This window comes from Camponotus floridanus, unplaced genomic scaffold, assembly GCF_003227725.1.
Source record: "Camponotus floridanus strain SB8 unplaced genomic scaffold, Cflo_v7.5 scaffold112, whole genome shotgun sequence".
NCBI lineage: Eukaryota > Metazoa > Arthropoda > Insecta > Hymenoptera > Formicidae > Camponotus > Camponotus floridanus.
The window spans coordinates 172,422-187,036 of NW_020229229.1; the positions used below are offsets into that span (position 1 = coordinate 172,422).

Consider the following 14,615-nt stretch of genomic DNA (forward strand, 5'->3'; position numbering starts at 1 on the left):
GAAAAATCGGGGATGCGGTTTCTTAACGACTTCCATCAACATTCCTTCACACATCGATGACGCTGTTTCGTATCACCGGCGAAATTTGCGCCTTGGAATTCAGCCGAGAAACTGGAAAGAATTAGGGTGGCAGATTTTTCCTTCACGATATATTTTTTCTTCATAATTTTTACGAAAACTCTCATTTCTGGCAGAGATAATACAAAAATGAGTTGAGGTACATTTTTGCCATATAAATGTAAAAGAGTTTAGAATAAGAAACAAAAAGTTATTTTGATAAATAACGAAGGAGTTAATAAATGCAATGTAGTCGCGAAATATGTAAATACAATTATATTCGTGAATTATGTAATATACCAACCGCATAAAGAAGCAGGTCGTAACTTGGATTGTATATTCATATTCTCGTATCGTCAATGTTTCGAGTTGAGATGCAAAGCAGAGCGGATAGGAAAGGGAGAATAAACTTTTCGTTAATTGTGAATAATAGTTCACAAGCAAAGATTCGAGGCGGCAACAATTCGATCTCATTGAACTTACAGAATTGCATAATTAAACCACGTGATTGTGTGTAGCGAGCTAAGAATGAAACGCGGTTGAAAAATTACATCTTGCTGTTAAAGATAAAGCCGCATAATTACTCTCTGCGCTCGTAGAAAATAGAATCGTTAAATTCTGTAACAGCTTTGCGATATATTGCATTTTATTCGACGTTCTATTCCCATTCTGTGCTTCCATAACGTACAAGCTGTACAAACAGATTCGCAAATTGCGATGGATTAATGTAGGCGCATTAGTATTGTACATGCATGCTGAGAACGGACGGGGATTAAGTCTCGACGCGAAACGGCAAGAGAGAATCTAAATTACGTCGAGCACTGATTTTCTTCCTATCTCCTTCGGATCTATTAATCGTCTGTTTTTCCGAAATAAATTACTCGATCGCCATTTCCATTGAAACAGGGAATATCGTCAAAATGCTTTAAAATCTGATCCGTTTCAATCGAGCGACAGTTGGCGAGAGACAAAATGTCATATTCGAATGTATCAAAAAAATGACGTTTTATATAGATCACTAATACGTATTAATCTTTCGAACGATTGAATGTTGAACGAAAATCGACGATAATCTGATAGAAATTTATATTCGTCCACACACGTGATAGATATCAGTCTTTTCTCGAGTCTTGCTTGTGATCGTTCTACTTCCGGATTAATAGCGCACAACTTATTCATCGATACGCATCGAGTCGATTCGAGATTCTATTTTTAATCTGAAGACACACACACACGCACACACGAGCCAATTTAGATTCTGATTGGCTTGGAAAGTCATAAACTTGAGGCTCTGTGAAACTCACCGATGAGGTACCATTCCCCGTTCATGATGAAATCGGATAAGTCACCACCCTCCTCTGAGTTGAGTACCAGATCGAGCTACCAAGGTCAAAGTTTGATTAAGACGGGCACATATCTACACGACGGGGGCATTCCGTTAGGTAAGTTGAAGCCGAACGTGCCGCATGCAGCTACAAATTCCGCTCGCGTCTACGCCTACGTCTACACTATATGTTTACAAGAAAGTGCATCCGCAATCCGGTGCGAAGATGAGACGGATGGTGGTTTCTTTCCTCGTAAGTGGCGCGCCGTATTTATAACGCGTCTGGAGAAACGCATTTGTGCGGCCGACAGGCGGAAAACTGGCTCTTTAACGTCGCTGAAAATTGCTTTCCGCGCGGTCAACAAGTCCTTGTCCATGATAAAGCGTTCGCAACTTGACGTCACGAATATATGCGGGATTCTATAGCCGCGAAATTTCCCCCTCCCCTCCCCGTGCGAAACTTTTCAATCATATCACACATGTCGATAAGACGAATAGGTATATTTGTGTACCATCTGCGGAGGGGAATAAAAGTAGATGGACCGAGTTTGGCCTCCACAAAAAGCTTCGAATCGATATTTCACGATAAGAAATTTCCGCAGATTCGTGAAATTTCTTCGAGAATCCGGCAAGTTCTCTATCTGATGAGTTTAAAGTGGACGATAAGTGAAATATTAGCCTAAGGGCTTCGCGAAAGCTAAAATCAATAGCATCCATTCCCGTCCGTTTAATCTTCCATATGACGATAAAATATATTATAATATTAGCTTAAGAATACCTCGTTTCTCACGTAGATTTTACGCTCGATTGCTTCGCACAGATATCTCAATTTAAAAGTAATAAGAATCTACGAAAAGATTTCACGGCCTGCTACTTCTCTATGGACATATCGCGTTGTAATCATATTAAAGTAATTGAAAGAGATCTTAGACAGAGAAAAGGGATTTTCTTCTGCTATCTTCATCTTTGCTCCCATCTACACGGAGGATTGGAGAACAGGAAATAAAGTGACGACACCGGTGGGATGTCGTAGAAGATTCTCTAGTTTCTTTCAAGTCCCGTATCGCTCGTCGGATATCTGTTGCTCTTTGATCAAGAGCCAAATAGGATATACGCGGTTCGTCTGGTTGTTACGGACCACCTAAGGCTCCGAAAAAACTTTCTTTGACACACAGAACTGTTTCCTGGGTTATTCAATATTTAACCATTTACAAAAGTGTGTTATTGATACGAGAGAACGATGTTAATTATAAATCGCGTAGAATAATAGATGACTTTTCGTATGATTTTTTAAACATATATATTCTCGTGTATATAAGTTTCTCGCAAATGCTTTTTTATTTTTACAAAACTTTCTTTTTTTATCGAGAAATATTATTCCTTGGAGAGAGGAAAGAAAATATTATTCATAAAGACGTTACTTTCCAATATTCCCGGGCATATTAGAGTAGAACGAATTTGATAAAAATTCAGTTTAGTCCCCGATGTACTTCGAATATCTCTTTTGAGGAGAACGTTACTTTTCCTTTTTCAAAATACATGTGAAAATCTACGTCGCGCTTGTACCGAGGAAATTGGAAGGGAGTCCTCGATGTAGCAAACTCAATTTATAGGAAAGACCGATTATGTCGCGTTTATTTTCTCGTTCTCGAAGAAAATTATTGCCGTATCTAGCTCATATCCTGTATTCGACCAATCAAATCGACTCATTCACTTTATCTTCTCATCATCGCCTTTTTTTCTCCATTCGTTGATCCTTCCCTCATGATCTTTCGTAATAATTTCTACGTAGCGCAGGTACATAATATATATATCGTGAAATACCCAGGGAAAATTACGGACGGATTACATGGGGCTCGTAAAGATAGCCCCTCATAATTCATCGCGGCACGTATATTTTGCTTCGGCCTTTATTCACGAAGCGGCTACACATAGTTTATTGCGTCAGCGCGATGCATCGGGAATGGACGTCTCGAGATGCAAATGCATCTGCTATTATGTGCACGGTCCTGCAATCCCCTTAACTAATTAAATCCAATCTTCATATATAACGCCTCTTATCCGACGCGTTTAATCAAGACGATGATATTGGAGGAGCGTTTCTGCAGGATGGGCTTCTCGTACATACGCAATCGAGCGCCTCGTCGAATAATTACAGCCTCTTTGACGATTAAAAAATGAGCCATTTTCCGCCGTCGACCGTAAATTTTACCTATAAATAGGGAATTGAAATCAATAGTAATTTTGGCGAGATCGATTTTCCACGCTACAAGTACGAGTGAATGCATCTCATACCGTTTACTGCGTTTATTGATTTTGAATAAACGTAGAGATTATCTTCGTGCATAGCTATCGAAATATGCACTCGCTCAAAACTAGATCGGTTACAATTCATTCCATAAACGGATTTGGCAATTAATGCACGCACATGAAAACAGTATCGTAATCAATTAGAAATAATGCAATGTTTGACGTCAACTCGTGTTACTCGATTGCCGATCACAATTAAATTAACGACAAAAATTACAATTAAATTAAATTTTTCATCTTCTGAAATTCTTAACGATCATATTAGTTAATCTCTAGCCGAGAGGTCATCTTTAAATCTCAATTCTAACCTTTCCAAATGTTTCGCGTATTTGCGTTAGCTTGCAGAGTATTTTTATCGGATAAAATTTATTTGTGCGTTTTTTGAAAATGTGATTTCGAGAGATTTATCGCGCGATAAAATACGTCGCGAACTTGATGCAGAGGAAGGAACGTCACGGTCGAAGCACGGTTACACATTTACTTCACGATAGCGGACGACGTTTAAATATGCCGATTTAAATGTATCGCACGATTGATCATGCTCTCTTTATCGACAACAATGATCCACATCGAGGTGTGTCTACACAAATATATACAAACGCACATGTTTCCCTCGTAATCAGAGATTGATACTGCCAACTTCGGCAAGTTCGATTCTCGATGCTTCACGTATGGGAAATGCATCGTGCGCTGAACAAACACGAAAGTCACTCTCGCATACATGTAACGCCGAAGTCTAAACTCGCCGAAATTATTCCGGTATTCAATCTTGGTTTGTCGGTTCGCATGGTCGCGTCAACACGTACACAGACGCGTGACAGGAGGAGGATGAACGGAGGGATTTGCGTGTCAACGGCGGACATCATTCTACGCATCGTCAGGAAGGCATGCATCTACACCGCGCACACGATACGGAACGGCTATTAATACTTCTGTACATACATATATATATGTATATATTTACACACACATATAACATGCGACACACACGCTGTACAGATAGATCAATCAATACGGTTGATGTTGATTCGTTCAGTGACACGGAGGGCGAAATGGGGATCGAACAAAGTTCGGGTGTGTACGACATACAGACGGCACAGTCTTTGGTTGGCACAAATCTATAGATATATAGACATACAATTTATGTCATGGGGGGGGGGGGAGAGCAGTCGATATATGAGTCGGGCGGAGGCCGGGCTGTGGGGGAGAGACAACGTTTATATATGCGGCGGAGCAGTTGGTGAAAATGCGTACGGATTCTGCATTTCGACGGGGCGATGCAGCGACGGCGACGGCGATGTAGCAGTGCGTAATCGGGAATCGAGAACGAGCCTCGCAATTTCGGCACCTGTCCTATCTATCGAGTCATGGATGGCGAGCGAAGCTCGTAAATCCCATCGTCGGGATATACGTACGTGCGATGAAAACGCGGCTTGTATCCTCACGCCACTGTGCGTGATCGAGGATTTCACCATCTGTGGCTCGATTGAATCGCGCGCAAATTGTTTAATTGACCGCGTCTTAATTGATTCCCGCCCGGGCGCTTTTAACGCGAGCTCTTTCGTTAAAGACTCGGAGTATTATCGAGCAGATTTTAAGGACAGAGATTCTTTCACAATTCACGAGAATTATTATACTTTATTATTGTAATCGATAAGAAAAGATACGTATAACGATTTAAAAAAAACAGAAATTTATCATCTCACGATTCAATTGTTACTGGGGTAAGTTCGGTTTCTCGGCGAAGCCGCGATTTAACGAGCGAAACTTGGCGAATGTTTTCTAGCATTTCGAATTCACGAGAGACCTCGAAGTGAATTCGCGCGAGAACGAGTAAACGAGCTCGGTATTGATCACCGAATCTCGGCTGATCGTTCCGCTCGTAAATACCGAATTCGCGGTATCGTATTCCATGCGCTCGCACGTGCGTATGCGGTTTTGTTTCTTTACACATACAATCAAATGGGGAAGTTGTGCTATTATCGAACAAGGTAAGACTTCGTGCCAGTATATGCCCGCTCATTAATTCCTCGTATAAAGCATGTGATCGATACGGAATTGCTGAAATATGATAATGAAGTATCTGTTCATAAATTAATGAGCAAATAATTTTCGGTCGGAAGAAATTGTAAAAAAAGAAGAAACTGGGAAACTGAAATTTCGCAACGTTTACTGATATTTTGCACCGGCAATATTTCCAACTTTCAAAACGCGAGACGATATTCCGATGAAATATTCCGTCCGTATGAAGCCGTGCCGGATGCGCGTTGTAGAGTTACAACATCGTACGTTTAATTGACCGAAGCCATTTTCTGCGCGCAATCGCGAAAAAGTCGAGTTAAAATCGAGGGAAAGAGAGGAGGTTCCACCGCTGCCGCCGCGCGCTGCACCGCGAAAAGAAAGGCGGCGGTAATGGCACCGCTCGACGTTGCGATGTATTTTATGGAGACGATGGGGTTTGAGGAAGTTTACGATTCTTTACGATCTACGATTCTCGTCCGACACGCATATGTGGAGGGAAGAAGTCGCCCGCCCTCGGCGCGTCTTGTTGCCTCGGTCCTCGTACGATCCTCAACTCGCCGATCACGAGGATGCATCTCGTAATCGGGCGCTCGCGCTCGCGTAGCGATCGATTAACAAGCAACGATCGCGCGATCTTTGCGATTTTATTCGATTGTAATCGACCGTTAAAGACGAGACGTCAACGCTTCGAACCGAGATAGCGCGAGCGAGCCGCGTGCGGGCGATTTCCTCGAGCAATAGGATGTCCAACTTCTCCTCGAGTAACACTTAAGGGCTAATAATAAGAGGAACGCAGCTTAATGTATTCATCGGGAGAGGTCGGCACATCTGTTTCTCTTTTTTCTTTTTTTTTTCTCGTTTCGGCACGTGGTCTTACATGAGTGCCCTAGCTCGCACGCACCGCACGTTTAGTGTATCAGATTTAATTACGGTACAATCTGTAATTCGTGATCAAGTGCGCCGAGGGGCACGCAAGTAAGAGCGCATCCGAACAAACACGTCCGCTTCGCGCTTACGTAGTTGCGAATAATCTTTCTTTTACAGCTTGCCGTTTAAAGGTAAGCACTGCTATTAACTTTACGTCGTTATCGTTGTCGTGGACTAAACATCCTTCGTTATCATTGCAAGTGGAAGTTTGCGCAAAACATTGATTTCGCAATTTCGAATTTTGTTCATAAGTGCCTAATATAAGTGCTATACGTTTTTATTTTACGTGATACTCAATTTATGATAAATTTTATATCATCGTTGCTATCTTTCGTTGAAATATTTTAAGAAATTTAATTATCTAATTATATTACATGTATAAGTATCTGAAAAATACATACGCACTGATATTGATTGAATGTATATTATACTCTGCGCGATAAAAATGGATCTGTCTCGTGTGAAGTTCAAAATACGTATATACAATCGATCCCCGATGTCACCTTCTGTCAACGATAGACAGACAAATCGAAACTGTCCGCAGCGCCGATCAATAGCAGCTGCTCAAAATAAATGTCCGCAGCTTGTATCCCTCGTTGATTTACTAACCCGGGGATTTCAATTCGAGGTGATCGAGAAACGTATTTCGCTGCAGTCGGACAAGCCGATAGGCAGCCGTTCGTCTTGACTCAACGAGGAATAAATTCCGAGGGTTGGAATTTCGCGAGGGCGGTCGTTCTCGAGGATGCGATACTGATGGATCGGCGGCTGTAAGGATACGCGACAGGATTGAAAGACGACGCGTGGACGAAACGCGAGATGGAAGGAAGAATCGAGTCGAGCACTTCAGAGAAAAGTGTCTCGACGCGTCGTTGCATACCGTGGAACGGCAGAAACACACATATGCAACAGGTGAAAGGCAGGTATCGAGCACCTCGTTTATTTCCCGACATCTAGCCTCGCCGCAGGAGGTACACATTTTTTTTATTGTTGCCGAATCTCTTCTTTATTCTCTCTTCTTTTAAAACTGCGCGTCGCGACTCGATTAAAAATTTACAAAATAGCCGCAAACAAACGGAATTTTAATCTTATTCAGGTCATATTTGAATTAACGTTTTTTCTCGTTTCGTCGACTACTAGGTTTATACGCTTATGCGTATATTATCGAAATATTTGAAAGAAATATTTCTGAAGAAATTTAATTATCTAATTATATTATGCAAGTATACTGATATTGATTCGATGTATGTTATACTATAGAAATAAATTATATGCGATAAAAATGAATTTGCCTCAATATTTCCAATTAGTTACATGCGAGCACGAAGATGATCATCAAGCCGAAACTTTGCACGACGAACTTCCGCAATTCTTATCGAAGTTAGAAAGTATTCAATTAAAAATAATTTCTCTAGCGCGTATAGAGATGAAAATACTTAGATCTTTACATTTTAAGTAAAATTTTGCGTTCATTTTCTTCGTTTTGTTCATTACGACGAATAGCTCCGAGTACAAATGTGCGCATTCGTATTCCTCCTTCCTCGTCATTTTATCCTTCGAACAAAGCATCTGAAATTTTCTTTGCTCATTGAATTTTCGAGAACGACTTATGATGACGACCAGTGGTTAAATTGCCGCATTAAAGAACTATTTGTTTTACGTATTCCACGTAGAAAGTAATACGAAAGGGAAATAGTGCGGCGAATAGGAAATCTGCGAGATTGTTTGCAGTATATCATTCGCAAATACGGCACGCGAAAAGCATGCGTCTTGCATCGCTTGGCAACAAGAAATCGTCGTGTGGCGTACCTGCTGTACGTATGTGTGGCGCAAACCACAAGCCGCCGATCAGCATACGCGAATATTTAGTGACGTGTTATGCGCTTTAGAAGATTAGACACGCGCGAGTCTGTAATTTGCGAGTCGTGTGTAAAATCGAGCTCCAGTAATCGAATGTAGCATCATCTCCCTTCCATTTCTCTTCGTGAAATCGAAATTCGTTGATGAAAATTACGGCTTTAATTATATTCACTTCTGTTCAGATGTAGCATTAGACACATCGTACGCATGATTTCAACTTGCGCGTGTGTGAGTTTAATTTATTGATCTTATATAATTAATGAATGTACATCAATCACATTATTTACGAGAGATTCGAATTAATGTAAAATTATTGCGGTAACTATACTATCGCCTTCTCGATGCATATTGTGAAAATGATACGAGGGGGTAGTATATATTTGCGTATTCAGTTTGGGGCTCTCTTCCGCACCAATTCATGCAACATGGCGGTTGTAATTAGCACGCAATTAGTACGTCCCATATAATAAATTACTGGATATCGACAAATGAGATTACCTATATCTTTATATTGCTTGCCTTTTCCACTTGCATGACTTTTCGAAGCGCGATCAGTTAAGGAAACTTTCATTCGAATAAATAATTTGTTGTTCCGAGAAGATCGATACTTTCGAAGGATCGCCTCGGAACATCAAGATAACGATAACGACAAGTATTCTGATCTTCGGCGAGATGAAGACGTGCTGATGTGCGCGAAGCGAACGCGAACTTAGCCTAAGCTTTGCTCAGCGAGTACTCGTTCTTTGGATTCTCCGTTCTATCGCATATCTTCGTCTCTAAATCGTCGATTAATCGATTCGATCCGCATGACCTGTACGAGTCGTTGATCTGTCTTCTAATCTAACGACCGTCCCGTTATAGTACATATCGTGCGTCGATGTCGCGTCCGTGTAAAGGCCGACCGAAGTAAAATGTGAGGTAACGACTTTCGACGGCGAAACTTTTAGATTACATTTTTCTCGTGCGATGTTTCCCAAGTTTTACCGTGGGTAAAACTCGGTCGCGTGTTAATAATCAATCTTCTCTCGCCGGAGATTCGTTATTAAATCGACACTTGAGCTAGATTCGCGGTTTTTGATATTAAGGATACGAGAGACCGTGGAAGTATTACCAGCATATTGTAATCTCTGTCGACAAGTTATCGAATAATTAAAGGTCGATCGTTGTTTGCAAGTGTCAACTGAGTCATTTGATTCGATATTCGATTAATTGTGCAACATTTGTTCTTTCGCCTCCTCTCTCTCTCTCTCTCTGTCTCTCTCTCTCTCTCTCTCTCTGTCTTCCTATATACATATATAATTTGTCTATATGCACCTGCACGTGCGTATGTATACATGTTGAATGTATAATCATGTATACACATCACGTCTCGAACTCGACACAGTCAACGGTTCAATTGATTTATTTTATGAACGACCCATCTGTTCTCCACGAACTAAGGATAGACTCGGTTTAACAATTTGTAATATTAACATATGATGATGATTTAACATTAGCTTTATTTGTCTTATTGGAATTTACCTACCAACGACTCAATATCTTCCAACAGTTGTAAACTTGAATTTTTATGAGGAAATGATTTTTTTGATTCGATAAAATCTTATAAATTCTGTTTCTCGCACAGACTACGTTGCTTAGTTGTAAATTATATTTGTGATATATTTGTAAATAATTTCTCAAAGAACCTGACATTATAGTTTCGATTGATAATCTTGAAGAACAGCTGTATTGAATAAATTAATAACATTTTAACATATTTTTCGGCTGAATTTTCGCCGATTAAATGCTGGTAATACTTATGCGATCTGTGAAATCTCAAAGACCGTACATAATATCACAACAGTGACTATGTTTTATGGGTTAAGCCTAATACTGTCCGAGAGTTTTAACAATGTCACAGTGAATTGTCGATTAAGAAAATCAAAGTGTTTTAAAATAGTTGGCATGAGGATCGATCGAGAATTAACTCTCGTGGATCGAAGCGCGCGCGACCAGACGGAGAATCTCAAGAATGAGGACTTGCCTGTCGCTGGCACGGAGACATCACTCAGCTATCGACTCCACGGAAGGTAGGAAACTCAGACTTGTTGGTGGATCGACAGATTACAAAAGATTTGATCCTCGGGCGGCAACCGAGACGTGTTTGCGTCGGCGGACCGCCAAGGAGGAACTGCTCGGGAGAGATGAGAGTTAAAGAATGTCCGTGAGACGTAGGAGGAGTCGGTTCGCGGAGACAGAGATAGAGATAGAAAGGTGGAGAAGGGTCGGGAGGAGTCCTCGCAAATTGTTCATAAACGAAATGGCCGGAAGCGCCGGCGATGACGAAGCGACCGGAAAATTGCATGGAACGGGAGCGTCGTCGTCGGTTATTCCGCTGAATGAACGAGGCGTTTCTCTCTCTCTCTCTCTCTCTTTCTCTCTCTCTCTCTCTCTTTCTCTCTCTCCCTCTCTCTCTCTCTCTCTTTCTCTCTCGCCTCGGATAAATCGACTTGAGAGGAAAGTGATCCTCGGCTGCTGCTGCTGCTGCTGCTATTGCTGGCACGATTACGTAAAGTGGTGCGTAGTCGTGGATTATACGCGCAAATATTTTTATATAATTCGCCATCGATATAAGTAAAAGCGGCGTTAATTTTTCTTCTTTTTATGCGATCACTTTTTGGATCTTTGATCGGGATTGAGTAAACTTCGAAATAGTTACCGCTGGTAAAGTAATGTAATTTCCTCGGAAATAAATAAATTATGATTGAAGTGATTTAATATGCATATTTGCACTTTGCGGACGTAAAAAATTCACTAATTACTAATCGAGCGTTTCCTAATTAATTACCGAATTCTTAGAACGTACAGAATATTTTCGTCAAAATATCTGTCGGCGATGGCTGATTAGATCCAACTGGATACTGACAATTTGATTGATTGATTCTCTATCGAGTTAGTGATATAAGTCAACATATGATCAGACATTGATTTATTCTCGCAGTAAAAAAGATATAAAAAGCGATACTTTTCTACGTGAAAAATTAACATGTCACAAGAATTTAAATAGATATCTCGATATACTTAAATACTTGCAAATTCTACATAAAATATATATCTTCGTTTAAACGCTTGAAAATTCTAAATCAAACGCTCGAAAGGGTACTCTATTGTATCTCGATATGTACGCGCAACATTCCTAAATAACTCTCGTTAACAAACTACTGAATAATACTTGAATTCTATCCGGCTTCGAATCGAACTAATCCCGAAACGGCGAGATACGTAACGCGAAGTGCACAACAGGCTCACCTTCCTCTAGCTACGAATTATCGTCGTGATAAATTATGCACAACATGCGCAGCAAAAGATCGCCGTTGCATGCACGGGAAATTGTCGAAGCGATAAAAAAGTAGGAAATAGAAAGATAGAGAGAGATTGAATAGATATAAAGCGTATGTATACAAGCACGCGACTGTAATCGTCATGAGAGTAAAAAGAAAGGAGGAACAGAGATCGTGGACGCGCAGGAAATCGAAAAGGATTCAGAAAGAGCTTGGATGGAGGGACGATTCTTCGTAAGAGGACAGAGATGGTGAAGGATCGGTGAAGGATAATCGGTGCGGAGTCGATAGTAGAACGACGTGGACATGTGCTCCATGCAAAATCGTAATTTCCAGCTCAGACATAATCACGTGGTCCCTGCTTTGACTGGTCTATATGTGTGTATGTGTGTGAGGCATGTATAAGTATAGTTTGGGTCGGTTGTGTACTCGCGCGGTCTCGTCCTACACTTTCTTCTCTACAGTATCTTTCTGACGCGGGGAAGACGCGGGGAATAAAATCTGTGTATGTGGATATATAAAATCCCGGAAATCACCCACGTTGCCATTTCCACTCGTTTTTCTTTTTTTCTCCGTTCTCCTCCCTTTTTCTCCCTTTCGTTTTTCTCCCGCACTCATCATAGTATATATAGATATATGTATGTATATATATATATATATATATATATATATATATATATATATGCGAAAAAGCTCTCACTCGATACCCGAAGAAAAAGCCCGTGAAAGCAAAGTAACACCGGCAAGCGACATCAGCACATCATAGCGCCCTCCTCTACGTAGGAAGGTTATATATGCCGACACCATTATATATAAGATCCAACATAGCTATAGCCAATTCGTGTGCTCAGATTGCGCTCGTGACGTGGTTACGAATCTCGGTTGTTTCGATTGCATTCATTAATAAATCATTCCAGCACTCCGAAGAGAACCCGATTAACTTGATTCAGCGAGTAATTAGAATAAATTGTTCGAAAGAAAATGGATCAAATTGGTACACTGATGAAGAGTTGAAATCAACGTCGTGTGACCTAGTTGTAAAATACAAGTAGATATAACGTGAAAAATCAAAAGTTTTCATTACCCCAAATAAAACGCACGAAGTTCTGTTGGAAATGATAAACGTTTATATCTGATAAAATGTCATCTTCGCGACAAAAGTAACAAGGGTCTGTCTATTAACTGCGTTTTAGTATGAATTAAATAAATAAATTTGTTTATCGACGCAACTAAATTTTTATACGTCAGAAATGAATGGAATCGAGAAATGCGACTGCTTGTTTATATTTGATCCATTTTTACAAGTCCAATTGGATAGTTTTTTTCACCGTGTCGAGATAGGAAGATTTTTAGATTCGATTTAATTATATAACACATCTAAATAAATAAACGAAAGTAACGTGTGTAAATGTAAGGATGACAATACTATTACGAAGCATAATAAAGGTGCTGTAAAAGTAAAATGAACACGAGAGAACGAATTAGACTTAATCGCAAATGTACTTTAAAAAAGGCTCTTACTGAAAGCTCTGCGAGTGATTTTAATGGTGGATAAAAAAAAGCCTTTGGACTCAAAGAGCGGCGCATGGTGCTGTCTTCCGAGAAGTATCTCTTTGTCCGAGAAACAGTTTTAAAAATTTCAAGAACTGCATAATAATATTTTATTCGAGTAATCGATTTCAAGCATCTGTTATCTCACCGTCATCTCGCGCGCGAACAACGTCCTCGTTATTAAAGGCCACTGTCGGTCGGAAAATCGTTCCCGATCCGTGAACGTTTTATGAGAATCGCTAATAATACTCTCGTTCGGTCGGTATGATTCAAGAGACATTGATCCCTCATTAAGATTCCATTATTATCGAGCTCGCCTTATGGTCGATGACGAAGGTTCGATGAACCGAATACGCGATCGTTTTATTATACGTGAGCTGACATGACGCGACGCTGGAGAAAAAGAGCTACTGTACATAGAAATGGATAGGTTATTTATTATTTAAACGCGAAATTTAGCGGAGAAATAATTTATTATTCTGACTGTGCAAATCGTGTTAAGTTTGATTTTTAAGAAATCCGCGAAAGATGTAATCGTTGATTTATTGTCGATTAAGTCTCTAGTTTAAAGATACTTATTATTGAAATTAATCATATGATTGACAAATCAAAATCGACTCATTATAAATTGTTAAAGTAAATTGAGATGCAATATTTTATTCTTTTCAGTTCCAAGCAAAGTTGAACTAGGAAAATTAAAAGCTATTGATTATGATTATTTATATAAAAAATCTTTTTAAAATATCTGAATTAATAAATTTTATCTGTGTCTTCGCATAATTAAGATGGGCAGATGAGTGTTGCAAAGTGACACGAGAAACTTCATATACGCTGAGACAAATAATGATAGAATCTATTTCTTTCAAAGTGGAAATCGATAAGACCGTGTTGCGGAAGTACAAGGATTATTTATTGCCCGAGAGATAGTTCCGCCTGAAAAGCAGTGCCAGTTTTTTAGTCTTATCGACGTTAGCTACGTATTAAAACGACGGAGACAAAGAAGAATGACGGAGTGTTTATAAATTTATCGACAGTGAGGAGCGAGGAAATAGTTTGACGCGCAATTTATGAGAATGCTTAAGCGTGTACCTTATTTATCATCAAAGCGTGCGATAAAGCCGCAACGTGTGCGCTTAATGATTTTAATATTGTCAAAGTCAGTAACGCCGATGAATCGAGACCAATCATAAAATATAATGCGCAGAAACAAAAATGGTAAAATATCACTTATTGATTTCGATAAC

At 39.9% G+C, this 14,615-nt stretch overlaps 1 protein-coding gene across 6 annotated transcripts in view; it reads right to left on the bottom strand.

The window, feature by feature from the left end:
• LOC105249572 (neuronal acetylcholine receptor subunit alpha-7) overlaps positions 1-14,615 on the bottom strand; it is a 220,283-nt gene that overhangs the window by 79,442 nt on the left and 126,226 nt on the right. For all 6 annotated transcript variants that reach the window (XM_025414520.1, XM_011255134.3, XM_011255137.3 and 3 more), the window contains one exon: positions 1,362-1,437. In XM_025414520.1, coding sequence (XP_025270305.1) covers positions 1,362-1,437 — 76 coding nt within the window. The remainder of the gene's footprint in view (positions 1-1,361; positions 1,438-14,615) is intronic.